This window comes from Myodes glareolus, chromosome 3 (assembly GCF_982192425.1).
Source record: "Myodes glareolus chromosome 3, mMyoGla1.1, whole genome shotgun sequence".
NCBI lineage: Eukaryota > Metazoa > Chordata > Mammalia > Rodentia > Cricetidae > Myodes > Myodes glareolus.
Window position 1 is genome coordinate 12598925 of NC_142028.1, and position 25467 is coordinate 12624391.

Genomic DNA, 25467 nt, shown 5'->3' on the forward strand with positions numbered 1-25467 from the left:
CCAACCACCTGCTCCCAAATAACTGGCAGCTCCTTCCCAAATAACTGAGACTTGAGAGTTAATATAAATTATAAATGCTCGTCCAATAGTTCACGCTTGTTACTAACTAGCTCTTCTGGCTTAACTAATTTCTATTAATCTATGTGCTGCCCTGAGGCTTGTAACTTTTACATCTGTCGCGTTTTTGTGTGTGTTTCTGATTTGTTCTCCGTTTGGCTCACAACTCCTCTGACTCTGCCCTTCTTTAACAGTGAGAGCAACACATATTTACAGTGTAAATTCATATTCACAGTGTATAGAAGGATTATTTCATAGCACCAGGAGAAACCTGAGACTGGAGTTACAGGCAATTGTGACTCATCATATGGATGCTGAGAATTGAACCCAGCTCCTATGGAAGAACAGCCAGTGCTCTTAACCGTTTCTCTAGCCCCATAACTGAGAGATTTGAGATTAGTTTATTTCATAGGATATCCAAACCCAATGTTATTTATTAATGTCCACCAATTTCTCGCTGTTCTCAGACTGAATGGAATAACACGAAGTAGCATTCTCAGAGTGAGGTGTGTGAGTAAACCTACTCAGTTCCAAAAAGAGACTGAATTTACAAATATCTAGGCACATAGGCACACAGGTACACAAACACATACACACAGGCACAAACACAACAGAGAGACACACACAGATGCACACAGATACAGATACACCAGGACACACATATACACAGAGACACACACACACACAGATGCATACAGATACAGATATACCAACACACACACATAGACAGACACACAGACACAGAGAGAGGGTGAGGCACAGACATACACACACACAAACACCACCCCACAGACACACAAACAGATGCACACAGATACAGATACACAAAGACATACACACAGACACACAGACACACACACACACACACAAACACCACTCCATAAGCATATGCACAGATACACATAGACACACACACAGGAATCACAGTCTTAAGCATGACCGCCTCCACATTATCTGGTGACTTTAGGCTCTAATAAGAATTTCTGAATTTGTGACATGACCGTTAACATTATGGAATGTATTCACCCCCTCCCCTACAATGCCATGTTTGTGAATACTGTCCCTATAAGATTTTTCTTATTCTTTCCCCTCTTTAGGATTGTATGGGACTCATGACAGGCTAATTACCAGTCCAAGAACCTCTCAGCTATATGCATGTACCCATTCCTCCCACTCCCCCCAAAAAACATTTGGCTTCAGACAATGGCCAGGAGCAAGTCTTTATATGATCCAGTTGCACAACACACTTCTGGAGTAAATGACATATCCTAACTTGGGGTACATCACCAGATTCAAGTCAGAGAGGATCCTCTGCCAGTCAATCAAAGTGCGGGTCACTGGAAGATCCCTCCGGAGAATTTTCCTCAGGGCTTCATTTGACAGCTCTTGCAGTTCTTCTAAGACAGCAGCTTGAAACTTATTCTCTTGTTCTTCCACAAGCCTTGCAAAGCTGAGCGCCAACTGGGCTTGATTGACCACCTCCAGGCTTTCCTTCAGATCCTTGGACAGTTCAACATGAAGGTTGACATACTTGAAGTAGTGAGCTTGCACAAAAATCCGTCCTGTTACTTGGGTTAGAAATGGGTTTACCTGGAAGATCCATTTAGACTTCCAAAGACCGTTCCAACAATTTCCGTTGTCATAGCTGTGGTCTTCGATGCAAGCAATTAAGAATTCTTTGCATTTGACTGTCTTTCTCAGCACATTGCAATTTCCATTTGGGTAGTGATCATTCACGTAGAGTTTTAAGGCACACAGAACAACAGATCTCAGGTACTCAGTCTCATTCCGAATGATTCCGTGGCTTTGGATATCTCTCAGCTGATTCTGAAGCAGGTCAAACCTGAAAGAAAGTTTGCTCTGATAATCAAAGAACCGGAAGTCACCCATCATGTTGTGGTGAGACAGGAGCACTGGGTTGCCATCGATGCAGAGTGGCACACAGTATTTTTGGCAGTGCTGATGGCCAGCGTACTCACCCTGTTGGTGCATGAGCTTCTCATCGCGGATAAGCAGACAGAGATCATCAAAGGCGTTCACAAACTCCCCAGGGGGAGCCTGGACTAAGAGTCTGCGAATGGCTTTTTCTTTCTCTTTCCTACTCAAGACACTGAGCGACATGTCTAGTTGCAGCCCAAGCAGAGCTTCGGAAACAAATGGTGTTCACAGGGTGGGAAAGCGATCCATGGGACACCTTGCCCCTACGAGGTGTTAATCATTTAAGCTTAAGATCAGTATGTGTGAGCAAGAAGATGGGCAGTCTGTCAGGCTCTGTGTCTCCTGGTGAAGTCACAGAGAAGCATGAAACTTCAAATGATGTCACAATGCGTGCTCAGAATCAAAGAAGAAAATGATAGCCACCTGACACCGTGTCGCCCAGCCCACCAGCTATACCAACTGTGAAGATTTTAAGAACTTGCTTCCGGAAGAGTCTTCTTCGCCAGTGGTGTGTCTTTTTCAACATCCACGATGTGTTGTGGGCGGTCTGGAGAAGTTTCCTGGGGTTTTTAGTTGATGCTGGACAGTCTCTTCAGCTGTCCTAGGGCACTGATTTCCCCTCAGGTCCTTAGCAAAGCTGCCCCACCCCTTTGGGTGAACATTGTGATGAAAGGTTTGAGGGATTAGAAACAAACCAGGGAAAGTAAAATGAGAAACGAGGGTTGAGAGATGACTCAGCCAGTAAAGCTGCTTGTTACCAAGCTTGACAACCAGAGTTTGAACCCCACACCCACCCTGGTGGAAGAAGAGAAAAGAGTCCTGCAAGTTGTCCTGTGATCTCAAAACATGCGCAATGGAAAGTGTACACACACGCACACACACACACACACACACACACACACACACACACACAAGTTAAAATAGAAACACAAATAGAGTTTGTTGAAAATGCCTGTGGGTTTGAAAGTTCTCAGAACACAAGAAGCCAGGCATCTTACACAGGGACCACATCCTTCATGTTTTATTTTCTCTTTGTTTTTCCCCTTTGTGTGTGTGTGTGTGTGTGTGTGTGTGTGTGTGTGTGTGTGTGTTCTCTGCCTTTTCCCTAGAAAAGCTGCAGCAGTAAGAACAGTTGATGACTATCATAAAGAGGAGGAGCTACTTCTCAGATCAACTGACAACACCGTAGGCGGAGAGACCTCTATGGGAGGACACGTGACATAGGTCATGAAAACATGGAAACGCGACATCACGAACACGCAGAAGCAAAATATCCATCCAGATCTCTCTGACCCATGCCCCCTCTTGCTCTCCATTCTGTGTGTTCATGTGGCCTTCAGTCTTTTCACAGAGTTCTGAATTCAAGCATCTGCTATTTGAATATGAACTTTCTGCTTATTTCTACAGTTCAGAGCTTTTCTGAGTTTCCATAGATTCTTGTATTATTGTTACTGCTATAAAAAATGCACTCTTTCATATTGAGTCAGAGCCATTAAGTTTGAGAGTTGTTAGTGTCAACAATTTAAAATTAAGCAGAAAATGGAGATTCTGTGACTTTATAGCTCACACTATAACTTCATCTTAATCTATTTTTTTCAAGCTGGGGTATCCTAATTTTTGAACTTTATCTGTATATAGTAAGTAGACTTGGTTATTCGACTTTCTCTTTTCAAATCAAATGTAAACTCATTGTAGCTTTTTTTTTTTTTTTCTATTTTGTAGTTTTGAGATGAGATGAGGTTTTACTTAGCCCAGGGAGCCCAGGCTGATCTCAAATTGGTCACACAGTCAAAGAGAACCTTCCTCTGCTTTCACCTTCAGGGTGTTGGAATTACAGGCATGCACCACCACACCTGGTTTATGTGGCACTGGGGATTAAACCCAGGGCCTCAAACATGATTAAGAGAACATTCTACTACCTCAGCTATTCCCCCAGCCCACATTGTGATGTTTTTAACCCTTTCTGAAGGTACTTGAACTAATTTTGAGGCAAGCCTATACCAGGACATTTGACCAGTTTAGTAATTAAATCAGTCATAGTCACTATTGAGCACTCCAGGCTATGTTTAATAATGACTTATGAACTTATTTAATGCTGTGTCTTCTATAAGATTGTCATTTTGCTCATCTTTCTGAATGAGGGGGGTCAGGTGGGTGGGAGAATGCTGGAGCCCAGGAGATTTCAGGATCAGACTTCCAGGCAAATAGGATGTAATAACTGTACAGTGAATTTCCCAAGTGCTAGCTTATGTCTTGAGTTTTTATACATTGTCCTGCATTTTAACTAGGATCTGCCCTTTTATATCTTTTATACCTGTACTGTAATTGATAATAATATTATTTAGTTCTGAATAGTATTTATTTGAATAGTATTTATTGTATACTTATACAATAGTATTTATTGTCTGAGCACAGGATAGATGATTTGTTAAAACTGAATACAGATTATTTCTTAAAGAGTTTTAAAGCCTCAGTGACTTCTTTGAGAATTTCCTTAACTTCCTCTGCTTCATACATGGTTTTTGTCCAAGATTCAGGAAGAATTTAGAGGTGGAAAAATCAGTGTGGAAAATACTTACAAGTTGCTTGAAAAATTTGATATTCCTTGCAACTTTGCTCATGTGAAACAAATTTTTAAGGTGAGATGATACCCTCTTTCTGCCTGCTCCAATCTAGGAAGGATTTGCTACAGTGTAAGTAGACATTAGTAGATACTTGGGTGCTTCTTTAGGAAATACACACGGGGCTGGAGAGATGGCTTGCTGGTTAAATACACTTGTAGAGGACCTGTGTTCATGTCCCAGCATGCACATGGTGCCTCACTCTAGTTCCAGGCAGCCCAAGGCCACCTTCTGACATATTCAGGCACCTTTAAGTTTGTGGCACACATACACACACTCAGGTACGTAAATAAGTGTTTAAATATATGTGTGGAAAATCAGTATCTTAAGAGCAGAATACAGCAATGGCTTCTAAGTTTTGAAATAATACCAGAACATTTGCTTGAAATTTACTGAGTGCATAGAAATTGTCACACCAGATCCAGGAAAAAGATCAACATTAGGATGACTGAACTAGGATTAAATATAAAAAGTGAATGGTGGTGGCTTTTTGCTTGCTTGTTTGTTTTTTTGTTTGTTTGTTTTTTGTTTGATATAGATATGAATAATTTGCATTGGTATGGATTTTAAGGTCAATTTTGTTATATGTATATGTATTTCTGCTCTTGATTAAGGTATTGTGATTGTGTAGTTCATTTAAAAATGTAATGTATAATTAGGAAATATAGCTTGTTAATGAATAATCATCCATAATAGTCAAGTTTATAGTCATGTTAGTTAGATTTTCTAGATATATAGAGACATATTTCAGTTAGATAAGCATTCTTCATATCTTTCAAAGACTACAGAATATGGCATTTAATGTTTTAATAACTTAGGACTTTTCATGACAATGAGACACGTCTGCTCCTGGCAGCACCAATCTACTTTAAGAGGAAGATGGGCATCGAAGAGGCTCCTTATGGAGTTGGTTAGCCATTTGGGTAAGAAACTGCTCTTGCCTGGACTGTTGCATAAACTGGACACAGAGAACCTGCAGAAAGAGGACTGTTGAACTTGCCTAAAGGTGAGATGATTCTTTGGGGTTCCTGATTTACGAGAGAGTCTATGAGACATTCTGCAGGACACAGCAGAAAGTGACTGAACTGTCTTTGGAATTTCCTGCTTCATGGAAATGTCTGCTGTATGGGCCTGAAGGCTGAAGATAGATGCCCCAAAGGTACAGAGGAACTTTGGGTGACTATCCAGACAGCGAGATGTCTCTGTCATTTCTAGAGTTTTGTAAGTTGCTTACTTCTTGTTTACTTAGGTAATATTATATCCTTCTGGAGTCTTTGATGGAGTTGAAGAATGGTTAGTTATAGTTTTCCTTAGTTATGATAAAATAGATATAGATATTGTAACTATAATTCTTGCTTTATAACTGTTTTGTTATATGTAATTTTACTATGTTAAAGTTAAAGTCTTTCTTTTTTGTTTAAACAGAAAAAGGGGAAATGATGGAGGAGGGTCATCAGTCTATGTGTTACTCTCATTGGTTAATTAATAAAGAAAACTGTTTGGCCTGATAGGTCAGAAAATTAGGTGGGCAGAGCAGACAGAACAGAATGCTGGGAAGAAGGCAATGAGGCAGTCACTATGACTCTCCTCTCCGAGACAGAAACAGGTTAGGATCTTTCCCGATAAGCCACGAGCTCGTGCTGAAATACAGATTATTAGAAATGTGTTGAGCCAAGATGTGAGAGTTAGCCAATAAGAGGCTACAGATAATGGTCCAGGCAGTGTTTCAAAGAATACAGTTTCTGTGTAATTCTTTCGGGTAAAGCTAGCCAGGCGACGGGAAGTGGCCTGCCGTTTCTTCTACATTTGTTTTTGACATAGAAGAAAAAAAGCTAGAAGGAACACAGTACTGAAGATTGGAAAAAATACTGCTTGTGGGAGTGTCTCTAATCTTATTTGGGAGCCTGAGGAAGGAAGATCAAGAGTTCAGTTATTTAGTGAGTTTGGTCCTGGTCTGAAATATATAAGATCTGCTTTAAGAAAAGAAAAAAAATAATAGACAATAATCACAGTAATTAATTAAATAGTTGGAAATCCTTAGCAAGACAGGAAGAAAAAGTGAGAAGGCAGAAATGAGAAATTTTTAAATAAAAGAGGAGACATTACAATTGGCCCCACAGAAATCAAGAACACCATGAGGGAACCACCACATAGATTATAGAAAATGGAAAAATACCTAAATTCACACAGCCTACAAAATCTGAATCAAAAGGAATTAGAAAACTTGAATAGATCAACAGTAAGAAACAAAACAAAACAAGACCCCTAGTCATTAATAACGTGAAATAGTCAACAAAGAAAAGCCCCGCCAAATGACTTTGTAGGTGAAGATTTCAAAGGGATCAAGACACATCCTTTTTAAACACTTCTATAAAAACTGAAGAGGAAATGATTATAATGCTATTTTATAAATACAGCAAAATCATGGTTTGGAAGCTGAATATGAACCTCACAAGCCATGTCTGATGAACACAAATACAAAATTCATCAGCAAAATAGTAGTGAGCCAAATTTAATAACCCTCAAGAAGGGGTCTATGCCATGACCAGATGGGATTTTCTGCTTACATGCAAGGATGGTTCAATATACAGAATCTATTCTCATTAACAAAATGAAGGACAACATAAAATTACCTGATTGCCTTAAAAAAATGAACACTTTTTTTTTCCAATCTAAAAATAGCTCTTATAGCTGGGGAGATAATTTAGTAGGAAAGGCACTTGACCTGAGGATCTGATTTTGGATCTTTAACACTCTTGCAAAAATCCAGAAATGGTAGCACAAGCTTGAAATCCCAACACTGGGAAGGTAGGGACAGGAAGATCCCTGAGGCTACCCGACTAGATAGTGAGCTCCCATTTTCATGAAGAGTTCCTATCTAAAAAAAACAATGTGGAGAAATGACTGAGAAAGACACCTATTGCTGAACTCTGCCGACGTATACACGTGTATATGGATACCCACATGTGTACCTACACACTCACATCCATATAACCATGTACACATCCATGCACACACACAACTGTCAAGGAAAGAAATGATCCCAAGACAGCAAAGTCCATAAATGAAAACCAACATACTCAGTGATAAAAACAGAAAACCAGAAGCAAAAGACATGAAAATGAAACCAAAACAAAAATATAAACAAAGAAGAAAGCCCTCAAACTGATTTTTCTTTGTGAGCTGGAACAAACAAAGGTTCCCATCTCAACTCTTCTACTTTAAAACTCTAAGAGTAAGATATGCCAGCCACAGAAGCTAGTTAAGGCAAAGAAAGAAAGCATGTTTAAGTTGGAGTGGCAGAAGTAAAATAGTCTCTAGCCATTACAGATTATCTTATGTGGAAAAAACACAAAGGACTCTGTCAAAAAAAAGTCTATCAGCATGAATAAATTCAGCAAATTGGCAGGACACAAATCATTGCCTTTCTACTCACCAGCAGTGAATCAAGCCAGAATAAACCAAGAAAACAGTTTCATTTCTACAAATATCAAAATGAATAATGTACCTAAGAATTAATTTATCTCAGGAGATAAAACACTTGTTCAAGATTATGTGACATGGAGAAAAGAAAATTTAAAATATAGAAATAAATTGAAACATTTTATGTTGATGTGTTCATTTTGACAAAGGCAATCTGCAGATTCAGTGCAGTTTCTGTCTCTCATCCCCACTCCAAATAGTGAGAAAAAAAAGTCCTTCCTTGTATAACCAACATATCTCGAGAAAGACCAAAGCTGCACCAAAGGTGTGCAAGAAAATGAAACAAGAGGGAGATCCCGGAGATAAACTGTTCTTCCACTGTCTGTGGTATTCGGGGAGATGCTAAGCACACTTGGTGGCTTAGGAGAGTTTCCTCAATGAGCATCAGAGAGAAGACTGGATATCTATATGTAAAATTTTAGACCTGACTCTCAGGCTGCACACCAAGTCCATCAGAAACACATCAAAGATGTAAATGTCAGACTTCAAACTAGAGAATTCCTGGAAGACACCCTAGGGCAAAATCTACTTGACATCATGCTTTTCTTGTTTTTTTTTTTTTTTTTAATTTTGTATTTCTCACATGATTTTTCCTCTTTTCTTATTTTTTCCACTTATTTATTTATTTATTTATTTATTTATTTATTAAAAATTTCCACCTCCTCCCTGCCTCCCTTTTCCCTCCCCTTCCTCACCTCCCCCTTCCTCTCTAGTCTTAAGAGCAGTCAGGGTTCCCTGCTCCATGGGAAGTCCAAGGTCCTCCCCCCTCCATCTAGGTCTTAAAAGGTGAGCATCCAAAACAAACCAGGCTCCCACAAAGTCAGTTCATGCAGTAGAATAAAAACCTAGTGCCATTGTCCTTGGCCTCTCAGTCAGCCTTTATTGGCAGTCACATTCAGAGTGTTCATTTTGATCACATGCTCGATCACTCCCAGTCCAGCTAGCCTTGGTGAGCTCCCATTAGATCAGTCCCACTGTCTCAGTGGGTGAACGCACCCCTCATGATCCTGACCTCCCCGCTCATGTTCTCCCTCCTTCTGCTCCTCATTTGGACCTTGGGAGCTAAGTCCAGAGCTCCAATGTGGGTCTCCGTCTCTATCTCCATCCATCGCCAGATGACGGCTCTATGGTGATATGCAAGATATTCATCAGTGTGGCTATGGGACAAGGCCAGTTCAGGCACCTTCTCCTCTGCTGCCCAAGGAACAATCTGGGGACCTCTCCTTGGATCTGGGAACCCCTCTAGAGTCAAGTCTCTTGCAAACCCTAAAATGGCTCCCTTAATTAAGATATTTACTTCCCTGCTCCCATATCCACCCTTCCTACATCCCACCCATCCCATTTCCCCAAGCCATCCCCAGTCCTCCCCTTCTTCCTTCTCTCTACCCATCTCCCCTTAAACCCACCCCTACACCCCCCATGCACCCAAGTTTTGCCTGGCAATCTTGTCTAATTCCAATATCTAGGAGGATAACTATATGATTTTCTTTGGGTTCACCTTCTTATTAATTTCTCTAGGATCACAAATTATAGGCTCAAAGACCTTTAATTATGGCTAGAATCCACTTACGAGTGAGTACACACCATATTCCTCTTTTTGGGTCTGGGTTACCTCACTCAGTAAAGCGTTTTCCATCCATTTGCATGCAAAATTCAAGATGTCATTGTTTTTTACCGCTGAGTAAAACTCCAATGTTGACATCATTCTTTATATTGGTTTCTCGAACAAAAACCAGGGAATGAAGACAAAGAAGAAGATGAAAATACACTCAGTTAATGGTTTTGGCATAACAAAGGGAGTGGAAAGCGAAGAAAGCAACCTTCAGAGTGGGAGGAAGAAGGTGTGGACTACATGTTCGCTAAGGGGTTAATATCTAAAACACACAGAGAAGTTACAAAACGCAGTAGAGGGCAAAGGTAGTGACACTTAAAAATAAACAAAAGGGGCACATGGACATTATTGTAAAAATATGCAAATAGTCAACAGGTATCTGAAAAGTGCATAACACCACTAGCCATGTGGAAATGCAGAGCAAACCACGGGAGACGTCACCTACAACTGGTGCAATGGAATGTGCATGTATGACAAGTGTTTGTACAGACATGGAGAAAAAGACATCCTGCCCACTCTTCATTGAAGCCATTGTGGAGACATCATGGCGAGGACCCCAAAACAAACATAGAACCACTGTGTGACACAACTCCATTCCCGAGAAGACCGTAGACAAGCTCCAGTGTTTGCCCTGAATGCCCACGCTTATTACAGTGTATCTTTATACCCAAGACATTGGAAGCAGCAGAAGTGTTCACCAATGTAATAATGGGTAAAGAAAACACAGCATATCCATAACGTGGGATGATTCTCCCCGGGAAAACAAAGCTTTCTTCCCACCCACAATAACATGAATAGACCCCAAAGAGGAACTAGATGTGAGAAGTGAGACAAAGGGATAAAATATTTCATGATAGCACTATTGTGAGGGATCTGAAATTCTCAAATTCTAAGGAGGAAAGGACAGAGTGGTGGTTGGGAGGGACCAATGTGGTAGGCAGCCGGCTAGTATTAGTCAAAGAGTACAGACAGCTTCAGTCTACAATGGGAAAAGATCCTTGAGATGTACTTACAGAAGAGTGCCTGTGGTATGTGAAATTGAATTATAGCCATAGAAATTTATGAGTGGATCTATTGTTGACTGTTCTTACTACTCCCTTTCTCTGTCTGCCTGTCTGTCTATCTTTCTCTCAAACACACACGCAGCATAAGAACACCTTTGAATGGGTTGGATGTGCATATGGTGTTCAGCATACTCTATTAGTTTTATAGTTATCTCCTATTCTTTAAGTTGATATTTTAAATGTGTCAACCTTTTAAAATGTTTACACTTATGTGTATGTGTACATGCAAATATGTGTGCACACATGCACCACAATGTGCATGTAAAGATCACAACACAGCCTTGAGGGTCAGTTTTGTTCTACTCTAGGGTTCTGGGGATTGAACTTAGGTTGTGAGACTTGGTGGCAAGCTTCTTTACCTGCTCAGCCACCTCACTGGTTCTAAGTATAGGAAAGTTAAACTTTCCTTTGTCGTTTATGGCCCAGAACTGTAAGTTAAAGAATGAGTAACCTGAAGAAATATTCTTAGTTCACTTATTCCGAGGGAGAAATTCTACTGAGATTTGGTTTAAAGAATTAGCAAGGATTCCAACTTGATTTCGTCAATCAGCAGCAGAGGGCAGAGGGGATGATCCTGAATAGAACAAGACTAAACTTCAGTTGAACTTTGTCCTAGAAAGCTGACTTTATTTGTTTGTTTGTTTATTTATTTGAGAATTAGGCAAAAAAGAAAAACAAAAGCTGGCTTGGCCAATTTAGATAGATAGGGTTACTGAACTTCCAGACACTTTTGTTTTGAAGGTGAGGAACCAGTTCATATCTAAATCTACGTCTGAGGAACACGAAAAGTTTTCCCCACACGAGACTTACACACATAATGTTTCTAAATAATAGATCTCCTAAGAGGGAGAAAATCATGTTCTTCCTGGTTTAACAGACTTCACATGCAATACATGTGGAGGCAGCATTGTGTTAAAATCTATCAAAAGTGTACTGATGTAAACACTATCTGTACATCCTTGCATTGCTTTGGAATCTCTTTCAGACACAGATGATCATTACCAGGACTGGGTAAAGCACATGCTACATCCAATGCACTTTATAGAAGGTTTAACAGTTGTCAAAGTATGGAAATGGGTCTCTGGAAAATTTTATTGCTCAGACATGGGCAGGTCTACGCGTTTATTTTGTTAGGCAAAATATTTTTGGTGTGACTATGACAACAATGTTCACAGAAATTAGAGCAGAGGGAGCCAGTGGAGATGTCTCACTGGGTGAAGACACTTGCTGTCAAGTCTGTTGACTTGAGATTTCCTTCCAAAACCCTCATGGTGGGAGGAGAAAACTGACTCCTGCAAGTGTCCTTTCACCTTCATGTGCTGTGATACATACCCACCCATGTAAATATATGAATGCAACTAGAGACAGAATATGCTTGCTTTTATCGGTTAACGAATAAATCTGTTTTGGCCAGTGGCTTAGCAGAATAGAACAAGGTGGGAATTCCAAGCAAATAGAGGAGCAAAGAAGGCAGAGTCAGGGGGAAGCCATGCTGCCGCTGGAGGAGACAGATGCCAGAACTTTGCCTGATAAGCCACAGTCACGTGGCGATACACAGATTAATAGAAATAGGTTAATTTAAGATATGAGAACTATCTAGAAAGACACTTGGGCTATTGGCCAAACAGTATTGCAAATAATATAGTTTCAGTGTGATTATTTCGGTCTGGGCAGCAGAAATGGACCAGCAGTCTTCGCCAACAGAATCTGCTTAGACTACATTTTAAAAACCTTTTAAAAATGATGCCATGACCTTGAGAACTTTAGAAACATTAGTGATGACTGTGGTAAGCTCACTGTGAAAGCAATTCTCGACCCTTTGCTTCTTCATCGTGTTAGGCTAAACTAACAAAGTTAGTTAGTTGTTAGTTAGACTAACAAACTAGTCAAAGGTTGATTGAATAAAAAGGTAAGGGATGTATACTGGCTGAGTGAATTTTGTGCATGTCTTCAGATTAATCAGCTTGAGCATTCAAGTCTTTTAGGTATATGGATGTATGTACTGTATGCATGCATACATGTATGCGTGTTTGCATGTGAGGGCATCTATGGAGCAGTCAGAGGTTGACATTGGGTATCTTCTTGATTATTCATCAATTTATCTACCAAGGCTGCATCCCTCACTGAACATGAGCTTGCAGATTCTACGAAGTTAACTAATCAGCCTGCCTCAGTTTCCTGAGGATTGGGATTACAAGTAGGCTGTCATGCCATCCCAGGTTGCTCGGTGGGTGCTGGCTCTCTGAGTCCCTGTTCTCATACTTTCCTGGCAAGTGCTTTGTCTATTGAGCCATCTCTCCAGTCCGGAACATCCAACTGTCCCTGAAATCTAATTATTAAGTGTTCCTTTCTACATATACTTTCTGTTGAAGTCAGTCTAATGAAACAAAGATGACTTGGGTGGCTAAATATGGCAGTGTCTCCGAGTACAGAGATTTTAGGCTTAGCTACTATTTTTGCAAACCAAAACTTTCCTAAACAGATTTCCTAGTCTGTGAAATGGGGATATTAATTCCATCAGAATGTTCTAATTCATAAATAAGATACTATTTATGAATATACCTTGTACATGAACAAAATATGCCCTCACTAAGCAGTGAATGAGGTTGCATTAGGAATTACTCAAAATACATTGATTTCTTAAGGAGCTTACATAGATTATGGCATAAATTTACTTTCTTACAAAGTGACTTTTTTATTATAAATTTGGATAAAGAAACATAAGTTTATGATCTTGGCAATGTATTCCGAAGTTCTTTCTACAGGATGAATTATTGAGTCATGGCTTGAACAGCGATCCATTAAACTTTTTTTTAAAATTATGCTTTTACAAAAAGATTTACTGCTTTGTCTTGTAATGGTCTTTAATTTATAGTATTATAATATTTTATAAGAAATATTACTTGTGACTTCAATACATGTACCTAGTCTTCAATCATACATTTGCTCGCCAGTCAAGTATGGAATTGTATGCTTTTGAGTTTCAAGAATTTGTTCCTAGAGGACTTAGGTCTCGAAGTCTCTAGGCAATTACCAAGGACTGATGAATACATGGCTCTCTTAAAAAGTCTGAGCAGTGGGGAAGAAGGGAGGCATGTTCTCCCAGGAGAGAAAGGAATACTGAACTTCCTCTGAGCAGGCTGTGATGAATGTCCCTGAGCACCTGGTCTGTGGGACGAGAAAGACTCTGGCAGGTGTGCAGGTGGCATTGTTTAAAGAGAAAAGAAGGAGCGAGAAGCCCTGTTTACAGAATGCACAGTAGGAGAGTTTATGAATAAAATTGTAATCATGTGTTACTGGAGAAGGATGCCTGGAGGGGGTTGGGGAGAAAAGTGGCTTAGGACCAGAAGGCAGAAAGTGTTTCTCTCTTGGCTTTGTTTTTTTTCTTTATTTCCTGTCCCTTTATTTCTCCCTTTTTCTTTTCTTCCATCCAATTCTCTTCCTCCTTTACTTTAGATCCCCTCATCTCCTTTCCTCTCCTCTTCCCACTCCTTTTTTTTCTTTTATTATTTATTTATTTATTTATTTATTTATTTATTTATTTATTTATTTATTTAGAGACAGGGTTTCTCTGTGTAACAGCCCTGGCTGTCCTGGAACTCACTCTATACACCAGGCTGGTCTTGAACTCACAGAGACCCGCCTGTCTCTGCCTCCCGTGGAGTACTGGGATTAAAGGCGTGCTCCACCACCACTCGGCTTACTCTTTGATTTTAGACTTTCATTTCCTTCTCCCCTTCCCTCCTCTTCTAATTTTCAACAGTTTCATGTGGCTCACAGAAGCCTCAGACTCTTTGTGCAGCTGAGGATGACCTTGAACACTTGATCTGCCTGTGTCTTCATCCCAAATGCTAAGATTATAGGCATGAGTCAGCACACCTGGCTTGATAGTGGAGTTCTGAGAGGGTAGACCTCAGAATTTAAATTTCTTTTTGTAGACAGTGGGTAGTCATAAAGTTTTTGAAAATTAGAAAAATGTCAAGTATTTCTTGTTAAATACTATGGTGGCAGTATAGAATTGACTAGAAGTTAGAAGTGGGATAGAGATAGCCCACTCCTCCGCCGCCTCCACCCACAAACCACAGTCACTTTTGTCCTGCCCAGCTGACTTCCTAATTCTGCCTTCTGACCTTGCTGCTCCTTTGCACACATTCTCCTCTGCTGGATTCTCTAGTATACAACAGAAGAATCCTTTATATCCCTTCACTTGTTACTTGATCCATTGTAACAAGGTTTATAGGCGCTCTGTATGAGAACTTTATGTGTGAGATGCTCAATCCGCCAGTTAGCTGCTCAAAATTTTATTTTTCCCTCTTGGTAACGAGTCTGTCTGTTGATAGATGGCCTATGGGATGGCTCACTGGGTAAGGGAGCTTGCTGCTGAAACTGATGATCTAATCTCAGGACCCACGAGGTGGAGGATAAGAGCCCACTCTTGAAGATTGTCTTTTGACTTCCACAAGTATGCAGCAGCATATATGTACCTAGATGCACACACAAATAAATGTACTAAACTATTTTCAATTCAGAGAAATTCTTGGTGAATCTAAAACTTTTACATGAATGATAATTCTGAATACTCTTAGTGAAGTACTCTTTAAAATAACAAGAATGTAAGAAACAGACTCATTGACTGAGGCAAATCTAGAAGAGGGATGTCTAATGCAACCCGGGGAAGAGATATGGAATAGAGCAATGATTTCTACAGTGATGCACAGATTAGCTAGCAGGTTGATAAGACAAGGATGGCATCACACACTAGGAGAACAGCTTCTACCACACGGGGGCTAGCATAGTGCCTATGCCGTGTAAACAGTGACCAACTCGCGACACCGGCTGTGTGAGGCACAACGATGACAAAGCAAAGGCTGCCACTGCCGTCTTCAGGGACCGATGACAACGCATATACAGTATTTGTCGGGTGTCTTGAAGACAAGGTAAATGGAGATTATTTAGATGGGTGAAATGATAAGATGTTTATTTTAGGAGATTTATCTGTGCACATGTGTGATTAATTTGTGCAATGAAATGTTTTGTTCAACTCAAGTCTGTATGATTTCAGAACTAGTCTTGTGCATTGACAGGGCTGGAGAGTTTTTATGCGGCTTTTAACACAGCAATACCCAAAGTTCTAGCTGTTTTGTGTCTCAGCATCAGGCTTAAACCTTTTTGCTCACGGTCTTTCTTCTGGTTTCCCCTGATTGTTGCTAACAAACTGCTTCTACTTTCATTTCCCCTGTTTATTAGAGCTCCCCCCCCCCAGTCAATGGTATAGTCCTAATTATCTTTTGTAGCTTTTATTTTTGATTTTTTTGGTTAATTTGTGGCCCACCATTATCTTTTGGCATTGATCAATTGAAACAATTATGTGGATTTGTGAGGTTTTGTTTGGTCTTCCCTCCAGGTTTTTATTGTACCAAAAGGCAGCTTTCATTTATTAGGAAAACACACACTTAAAATTAAGTCGGCAGAGAGCATTCAAGATGGCCACGTTTGTGTCTTGGTTGAATATAGCAAAACTTGTGTTTACTCAGTGGGTAACACAAATTTTATTTCATGTTGCTATTCAGGATGTTGAGGAATTTTGATTTACATACTCAAGTGTAATAAGAACTTTTCTGAGTTACAGGCCCACTTTGAATTTTAATGATTTTAAATTAAGATTTTTAATGAATAATTGAGTGGGATGGAGCAACAACAAAATTATTTTAATTCTACAATAGCCACTGTTTAAGAACCTCAAGTTCAGAACTTAAAACCGATTTTGGAGTCTTGTTAGTTTACTCAGTGACAAAACGTGTAACTTTTAGCTCATTTAATTTTAAGGTCCGGTTCTTGTTTTCAGTACTCTTGAGACCCTGGGTCTAAGCACAGAGAGTGGTTGTGCTACGAAGCTTGTCCCCTCTCCTTTCCCCTCGCCGGGGTAGCTGGACCCTGCCTCTCCAAGCTGCTGCTTGTTTGGGGCAGCACTCCTCTCTGAACTGACAGGATGCTCTTCATGTTTGAGTCCCAGCTCATATAGCTTCTTCGACCCTTTTGTGGCAAATTCTCTGATAATCACCCCTGAACTCTTCCCAGTGAGATGAAGAGGTGATTCCCAGTGTGCCTGTCTCCTGTTGTACCCCAGGGGTTCTACGATGCTGTGCACTTCACAGGAGAAACTTCAAAAGATGAGACACAGCTGGCCTGAAGGACGGGAGGGAACAGACAGAGCTAATACGTGACAAGTCACCCCTATTCAGCTCTACCATCTGGGCTGTATTTCCCATTCCCACAGCAGGCTGATGGCATCGGTGGGGCTATCTTTTCCTCTTTCTCAGATAAAATGAGAGGCTCAGAGAGTTTAATTCCTGTGTCCAAACAACCACCACACTCTGGAGTTTGAAAGACAATGTCATCCCTGTAAACATTTTACCTTGATCCGATGGCCTGCCAAGCTGGGACTTCTTTGTATCCCAGGTGTTTACAGTATGATGAGATAGTCAGCATGCTTTCTACACCCTTTCCCGAACCCTAACTCCTCGGGTGAATCTTCTGTGGCCCCGTGGATCTCAGTTTGCTTGCAGCATGATACTTCTATTGCCGTGATTACAATCTCTGCAAAGTCGTCTTTCTGAATTCTTTTATTTTTTAATCAATGAATGCTTTTATCATGTATTCACCATTTCCTACTTGAATTGCATATTTTTTTTTGCCATTTTCCACGTCTTCGAACAGCCAATAATTAGCCACACCACTTCTATTTTTAAATTTATTTTTTAAAATTTTTCATTACTATTTTCAGGCAGAATCTCAAGTCGCCTAGCTTGGCCTTGAACTTGCTCTGTAGTAGAGAATGACCTTGAACTTCTGACCCTCCTGCTCTCACTGGCCAGTGCTGCCTTTATGAGCAGCACCTTACATCAGATTGGTGTGGTCCTGGGAATCAGATGGTATGCAAACACCCTCAAGCTGAGCTGAATTCCTAACTCCTTTTTTTGCTTTTCCTGCTTTGGTCTGGCATGTTTATGATTCAGGACCTCCTAGTGCTTTTGTTACTTTTAAAACCTGAGCCTGACCGATGTCCTTGTGACAAATCTTATAATTGTTGAGACTTCTTTTCAAGGTGCTTCTTAATGACTGCAGTCTCTACAGTCTACCATGATCTTGACTGTATCCGACATTTATGGTCCAGACTATGAATTGACAGCGTACGAACACAACCTGGCCTGGCCTGGCCTTAGAAAGGAATTTAAGGGGAATGGAGTACACAAAGAAAATACGTAATTGAAAAGCATCTTAAAATTCTTATCTGCCCCTGCAGTCAATTCTTCCTTCTCTTTGACTTGACCAGCTACTAACCTTTTTCTGACTTTGGCATCACTCCCCACAGGTTAATGCATTTTGCCTTCAATAAGGATCCAACATAAGTTTTAGCTTTTATGGATTATCATACGATATATGAATATGTGTATGTTTACTTTGTATCTTTGGTTTTTCCATGGTGAGCCCACCAGTCCCTTTTTTTAGTAGGAAAATGACAGACAGAAACAAGGAAAAATCACCATAGAAGAATTTAGAGCCATTTATCGGAGTATTGCCCACAGAGAAGAAATTATTGAGATTTTCAACACATATTCTGAAAACCGGAAGATTCTTTCAGGAAACAGTCTGACTGAGTTTTTAACCCAAGAGCAGTATGAACTGGAGATAGATTACTCTGCTTCAACCGAGATCATCCAAAAGTATGAGCCTATTGATGAAAGTAAGTTTTGTTTCCAGTGAAACCTAACGGCATATTTATACGTAAAGTGCTCTTGTAAATTATGATCATCAAATTAAAATATTGGGGGTGGATGAGCTTCTAGGAAGTAGAAATTTTGTCTTTGTTTTTCATAAGAAGTATACATATATATATTTTCTTAAATTATAATGTGCAACAATGATACCCATCCCTACTCTGTTGACTACATTCCATTCTGAAATGTTCAGATCCATTACTGTTAAAGCAAGACTGTTAAAGCTCTATTACTTGTGCCCATAAAGAAAAGTGTCTTGAAGGGACTGCAAGGTGGCTCAGCTGTTAAAGATACCTGGTGCCCAGCCCAACGGCCTGTGCTTGATCCCAGAACCCACGTAGTGGAAAGAGAGAATGAACTTCTGCAAGGTGGTCTTAAACGTCCATGTTTGAACCATGACATGAGAGCACACCTGCATACACATGTGCACAAACATGCACACACACATACTCTAAAGTAATATGCACACACAAACACACATATTTTAAAAGTGTCTTAATCTTGTGAATATGATGATATCTTGTGGATATTTTGTTGTTTTTTTTTTAAACAAAACAATCATAGGCAGTCTACCATTTTATGCATTGTGCTCTTTGAATATGTTTAAGAAGAAACTCTGGGCATGTGAAATTGGTCTGTGAGAATTAAATGAAAACAGATGTACAAAATCATGGCTTCCTGGTGCGGGAGAATTATCTGTATTCTGTCAATCATATTTTAATAAAACGCTGATTGGCCAGGCAGGCAGTATAGGCGGGAAAGCCAGACAGGAAGTAGGGGTGGAGCAGAGACTGGGAGCATTCTGGAAGCAGAAGCTCTCTCTCAGCCACTCCTGCGCAGAACACCGAAGAGGCAACATGTAAGCTGTCACACTGAGAAAGGTACTGAGCCCATGTGGCTAACATAGATCAGAATAATGGGTTAAGATAAGTTATAAGAACTAATAAGTAGCCAGAGCTAAGGGCCAATCAGTTTATAACCTTATGGAGTCCTGTGTGTAATTTCTCTTTGGGATTTGCCGGCTGTTGGGGTACCGGGCGGGACTGAAACCCCAACAAGCCGGCCCTCATACTACAGCTTCCCTTTTTATCAACTCTGTTGTATACAGACATTCTGGCTTTCCATCACTGCACCTCACCCCCGAGATGATCAGCTTATAACAAGATAAGACTGACATTGACCCAAGCTTTTAGAGGTCTCAGCCCATGACTGTTCCTGTTGCTTCACACTTGTGGCAAGGCAGTGTGTCACAAAGAGAGCGTGTGTCAGAGGAGTGGGGGTGTGTGGCAGTGTGCTTACTACATGGCATGAGTTCACATAGGCGGCTGCCTTGGTGTGCCAGGGAACTAGGCTTTTCTTGATGTCGTCTACCACCCCTCGCTCTGACAATCTTTCCTTCATTTCTGTGTCAGTGATTCCTGAGCCTTATGGGGGTCAGTGCGGCACAGAACTGCCCTTTGGGACTGAGCAATGCCACAATCTCTTAGTCTTTGCATTTTGACCAATTGAAGGTCCCTGTGCAAACTGGATCTTACTTCAAGGAGAATTCCCTGATAAGGGTGATTAGAAGTTGAGGCGTGAGGGGGAGGTGATGGGTAAATCACAGAGTATCTTCTAGGCCAGATTAGGGCTGGGGCTACAGGACAGCATCACACATATTGAGAAGACCGTGTACACTTTGCTGACATGATAAGTGTGGTGCTAGTCACAGCTTGGCTCGAACACTGTTGACCTTCGTTGGTTTCACAAAAACATAAAGAGCTTGCACCAGTAGGTAAAGCAGCTAACAGCTGTGTTGCCAACACTAGCCGGAAAGTTTGGCTGACCTTTTCTTCCTTTAATAGCAAGTTCTCCCTAAGGATGCTGTGAGTTGATTGATGGTCTGGCTAGAGTTCTTTATGTGGCTGTTGTTTGGTAACAGCCATTTGCAGATGAGTTCTTTCAGAAACATTGACTTTGTGACCATTATAAAAACAGTCACACCAGCATGCTTATCTCTAGGTGACAAATTAAATATATAAAAGGGCAGTGATTGACACTGACACGGTGGACTTGTGTCTTCATTTTCACTTGGGTATTACGCTTTTCTGCCTCCCATCTTTCGAATGTCTACCCATTATAGACACTGTCATATGAAGTCAAGATTATCTATATATAATCTACACTATCAATATAATTACTGATCAATTTAGTCTTAAAAGCCAGTGTAATGTATGATCTTATCACCCTCAATGATGCTGAGCTCCCTGATCTCATCTCATGTCAGCTTGTCAAGTCCCTCAAAATCCTTGAGATTGTCATCACAATCTGGTAGTTTTAGAAAGTATTTGCAAAATATCTAATTGGTGTGTGTGTGTGGGGGGGTGGGAGCATATATGTGGAGGAAGACAACTTTCAGTGTTGGTTTTCTCCTTTTATGATGGACTTCAAGTGTGGAACCCTGTATCAGGAGGGGCTGCTTGTTGGGGTTTCTGTCCTGTCCAGTTCCCACAGACGTTTAACCCTGAAGAATCACACAGAAAGTCTGCATTAGTATAAACTGATTGGCCCATTAGCTCAGGCTTCATATTAGCTCTTATAACATATACCAGCCCATTATTCTAGTATATGTTAGCCGCATGACTCACTACCTTTTTCAGCGGGGCAGGTCACATCCTGCTTCTTCTGTGATCTGGGCAGGACTGCGGAAAGAGCTTCTTTCATCCCAGAATACTTCTGTTCTCATTGCCCCACCTCTACTTCCAGTCTGGTTTTCCCGCCTATACTTCCTGCCTGGCTAATGACCAATCAGCGTTTATTTAAAACATAACTGACAGAATACAGAATTGTCCCCTACCAGAACCCAAGCTTGCCCATCAAGTAATTTGCCTACTAAGCCATTTTGTGAACTCTCCATCTTGTGGTTTTAAGTAACACAAAGTGGTTTTGTTTTCTGTTCCTTCCTGCATGTGTATGTGTTTATGTGTGCAGAGGTTGATGTTGGCTGTCTTCCTCAATTGCTTTCCACTGTAATTTGTGAGTTAGAGTCTCTCACACAATCTGGAGGTGACATATTTTCCTGGGCTGCAACCACCCATGCCCCAGGCATCCTCAAATCTTTGCCTCCACAGTGCTGGAACTAAAGATATGTCTTTTATTTCTATCATGAATGTTGGAGTTTGAACTCAGGTCTTGATACTTGAATAGCAAACACTTTACCAATTGAGCTGTCTCTTTAGTCCCTCATTTTTCTATTCTATTATTAAATACATTTATTTAATTATTCAGTAGCTCAAAAGGATTACAAGCAAAATTCCATAAATAAATTAATGCAAACTGTTATTGTTATGTTGCATGATGCTATTGTTCAGAAACATCCCCATATTCTTGAATTTATATGGCTTTGAAACAGTTTATATGTCTATAAAATTTTATGTGTTTTCTTCTAGATTTTTATATTTTGGCTAAAATAGGAGCAGTAGGATTTTTTTTTTTTGCTTTTCTTTTAGTGACAGTGTTTTGAAGCTGTCTTTTGACTTCCATTCTGTCATAAACGTTGCCTGACTTATATCACTATGTTGTTATGATACACCATGTTAACAGCTCCTTAGCACTGTGCCAAAGTTGGAGCTTTCATTTTCTTCCTTCCCACTATTTGTTCTGCTTTTGTAAATAGTGCTAATGCTGGTATGTGAACTCACCAGTAATTTTTTTTTGTCTAAATTTTGTCTTCTTCAGAACTAATTCTTAGAAATTAACTTGGTTTCTAGGACCTAGACTCTTGTTTAAAGTAAAAGATGTAGTCAAAGTGAGTGGCCCAGGCTCTAAGTTAAGGCTTAGGCTCTGAAGTATAAGTCTATGTTCTAAGGTTAGTGACGCAGGCTCTAAAGTGTACAGCCCAGGCTCTACGGTGAAAGGCCCAACTCTCGTCTAAAATGAATATGCATTTCCACTTCCCTTTTGAGTCAAACAGAAATCAACAGACACACTAGCAATGGATGTTTGTAGAACTAAAACCTCTACATGGTGTAGCTTTTCTGTTAGCTACTTAACAGCTTAACCAGCGTCCTCCAGATCACATGACAAGCAATACATTCAATGCCTGACTTTCTGGCACAGGCTTATGATTTCAGTGCACATTATAGTGAGGAAAAAGTTGAGAGATAGTTAGCTGTAGTGGTCGCAGTCTGGTTCTGCACAGAGCAGAAATGTGTGTCCACACACCAGGACATGGGCTACTGGTTCACAGCAGAACTTTTGGGGACAGCTCCTCATGGGAAATCACACGCTCATGAGAACAGAAAGCATGAGGGAAGCCTAGCTCGTTGCACAGTGGAATTCTATAGAAAGCAGAGGAAATGACCATGTGTGACTCTAACCACAGGAATAAACCTCCCAAAGAAATTAAACAAGCTTGCAAACAAAACAGACAGAAAACCGCGTACTGGCCTGGACAGAAGGCTCAGTGGTTTAAAGCAGTTGCTGTTCTTGCAGAAGACAGGCATTCAGTTCTAGCACCCACACTGCCTTTAACTTCAGTTACAGAGGACCTGACTCCCTCTTTTGGCATCTACAGGCACCTACATATACGTAGGCGCGCGCGCGCGCACACACACACACACACACACACACACACACACACACACACACACGAATAAAAAGTATATACTCATGTACACAGACACACTCTTAGACACATGCATATACACATAAATTAAAAATTTAAAAATCTTAAAGGCAATGCAAAGTAACAAAAAGTACACTATGTGAATCCATCCACACAAAGCACAAGAAAGAAAGTTAACCCTTTTTTTTATGTCTCCATGCATTGATTTGGGGCAGTGACTGGAGAGTTAACAGGGGGTTGTTTCTGGGTATCACAATGGTCTGCTTTTGAACAGCTATCCAAACACAGAAATTCATTAATCTATAACAGATACACTTGTATATATTTACAAGATAAAATAAAAATCAAAGTTAATAATATAATACATGCTTGGCTGTTGATACGGTAGCACTAAAGGAACTAGAAAAATTTGTTCCTCAAGGCTGAACAGATGGTTCAGCAGTTAAGAGCACCTACTGCTCTTCCAGAGGACCTGATTTTGATTCTCAGCACCTCCATACTAGCTCACAGCCATCTGTTACTACAGTTCCAAAGGATCCAGTGCCCTCTTCTGCCTCTGCAGGCATCTGCACATATGTGGTGTCTGTACAGACAATCAGACACATACATAGTATCGATGAAAAGAATCTATTTCTCAAGAAAGATTTTGAAACAGGTTAATATTAATTCCAAATATCTGTTTTATAAATGCACTCTACCATTAGGTTTATAAATGAGCTATAAAAGTTGTAAGTTACTAACGGTATATCTTCATCTTTTTTCTTTTTACTTATTTTTATAGTGAAGAACAAAGGACAGATGTCATTTGAAGGTTTTGCAAGATACATGTTTTCACCAGAATGTCTGCTATTTAAAGAGAAGTGTAAAACCGTGTACCAAGACATGAATCAACCATTAAATGATTATTTTATTTCATCTTCTCACAACACGTATTTGATATCTGATCAATTAGTGGGACAAAGTGACATTTGGGGATATGTAAGGTACTTATTTTGATTCTTTCAAAAAGTTTATTGTCATTTTTAATGAAGTTTATGTGTGTTTATGTATGCTTCTGTGCCTATGAGTGCCCGCAAAGGCTAAACACGAATGCTGGATCTCCAAGGAGCTGGAGTGAGTCACCAGAGGTAAGTAAACTCAGGTACCCTGCAAGAATCATATGTACTCTTAACCTCTGGGCCATCTTGCCAGCCAGTAGACTGTGCAGTCCAGGCTGTCCTTGAACCCATGATCCTCTTGCCTCTGCTTCCTCAGCACATCCTACCTGGATGCGCCACGCAATTGGCTGTTTGGAGTTTGAAGTCTCCTCCATATACAGCTCCTGCTGTACTGACTCAGTAAGAGTGCTGAGGCATAAGGAGACTGTGCACAAAAACAGAACTCACAGGGAAGAGGAACTGTACTTTGTTCCTATGTCGTTGGTCCATCCTTTGGCTGAAATGGAAACGCAGCATACAATGTAGTTTAGCATCCCAGGGTTCCCCTCTCATCCTCCTCACTGACCTCTGCTCCATGGGTCTACACTCTCTGGAGGTTCTTGACCAATTTGTACATTTCTTATAGGAAACTATGACCGTTGTGCTTATTTGGAACACACTGGATTTTAACAAACATAGTATTAATTCCTAGACATCAGGACACAATGTTCTAAGAAAATCTAGTTCATAAATAGAGTAATTTGTGTGGTTTGGTGATTTTTATGAATCTATATGTTAAATAATTTATATAGATTAAAGCAGACCATCTCGTATCTCCAACTTCATAGCCTATAAGACATTGTGCTGCTGACAGTGGGTCCAGCTTAGTCAGCAGGGAGCTAGTGCGGAATGAGAATTTTTAGACGCCTCATTGTTTTTGTAGAAATTTGTGGGAATTGATAGATTAAAAAGGAAAATGAATATCATCAGGGGCTAATGAAACTTATGAGAAAGGTAAACCAAACAACATAATTGAATGTGATATGGCTTGTGGGTGTTGCTTAAAAACGTCAGAAATGGTTTCTCAACTATCCTGGCTGACAGTGACGAAGGAGCCGCGCGAGAATGGAGACATGATAAGTACTTGGCTTGTTCGTATCTTGGAAGTTAGCAAAAGCATCCGGACACTAGCATACAGTAAATGAAGGGCCTGGGCCTGGGGAGGAGGGTGAGTTTGTGGAGGTCTTATTGATCATGGAAAGGTGGGGGAGCCATCACTGAGATTTCCCTTGAGACAGTGTCACTCTTTGACACCCTAGGAGCAGGAGTGGTACAGCAGGCTGGGTGGTGACGAGGACATGGGGGAGCAGCCATGATGATGACAAGCTGAA

At 40.4% G+C, this 25467-nt stretch overlaps 2 protein-coding genes across 5 annotated transcripts in view; one reads left to right on the top strand and one right to left on the bottom strand.

The window, feature by feature from the left end:
* Window positions 1-1263: 1263 nt before the first annotated feature.
* On the bottom strand, window positions 1264-2616 carry Capza3 (capping actin protein of muscle Z-line subunit alpha 3). Its single transcript, XM_048432500.3, has one exon. It carries the CDS (start codon window positions 2176-2178, stop codon window positions 1279-1281), a length of 900 nt encoding a protein of 299 aa, XP_048288457.1. The 5' UTR covers window positions 2179-2616; the 3' UTR covers window positions 1264-1278.
* Plcz1 (phospholipase C zeta 1) overlaps window positions 2349-25467 on the top strand; it is a 51960-nt gene continuing 28841 nt past the window's right edge. For 3 of the 4 annotated variants that reach the window (XR_015737413.1, XM_087904029.1, XM_087904027.1), the window contains exons 1-5: window positions 2349-2503; window positions 3105-3265; window positions 4511-4634; window positions 18288-18519; window positions 23941-24142. Coding sequence is in view for 3 of the 4 variants with exons in the window: in XM_087904029.1 (XP_087760155.1) it covers window positions 3231-3265; window positions 4511-4634; window positions 18288-18519; window positions 23941-24142 (593 nt within the window). In the remaining variant the exon portion in view is untranslated. The remainder of the gene's footprint in view (window positions 2504-3104; window positions 3266-4510; window positions 4635-18287; window positions 18520-23940; window positions 24143-25467) is intronic. The other variant, XM_087904028.1, reaches the window with a different exon arrangement.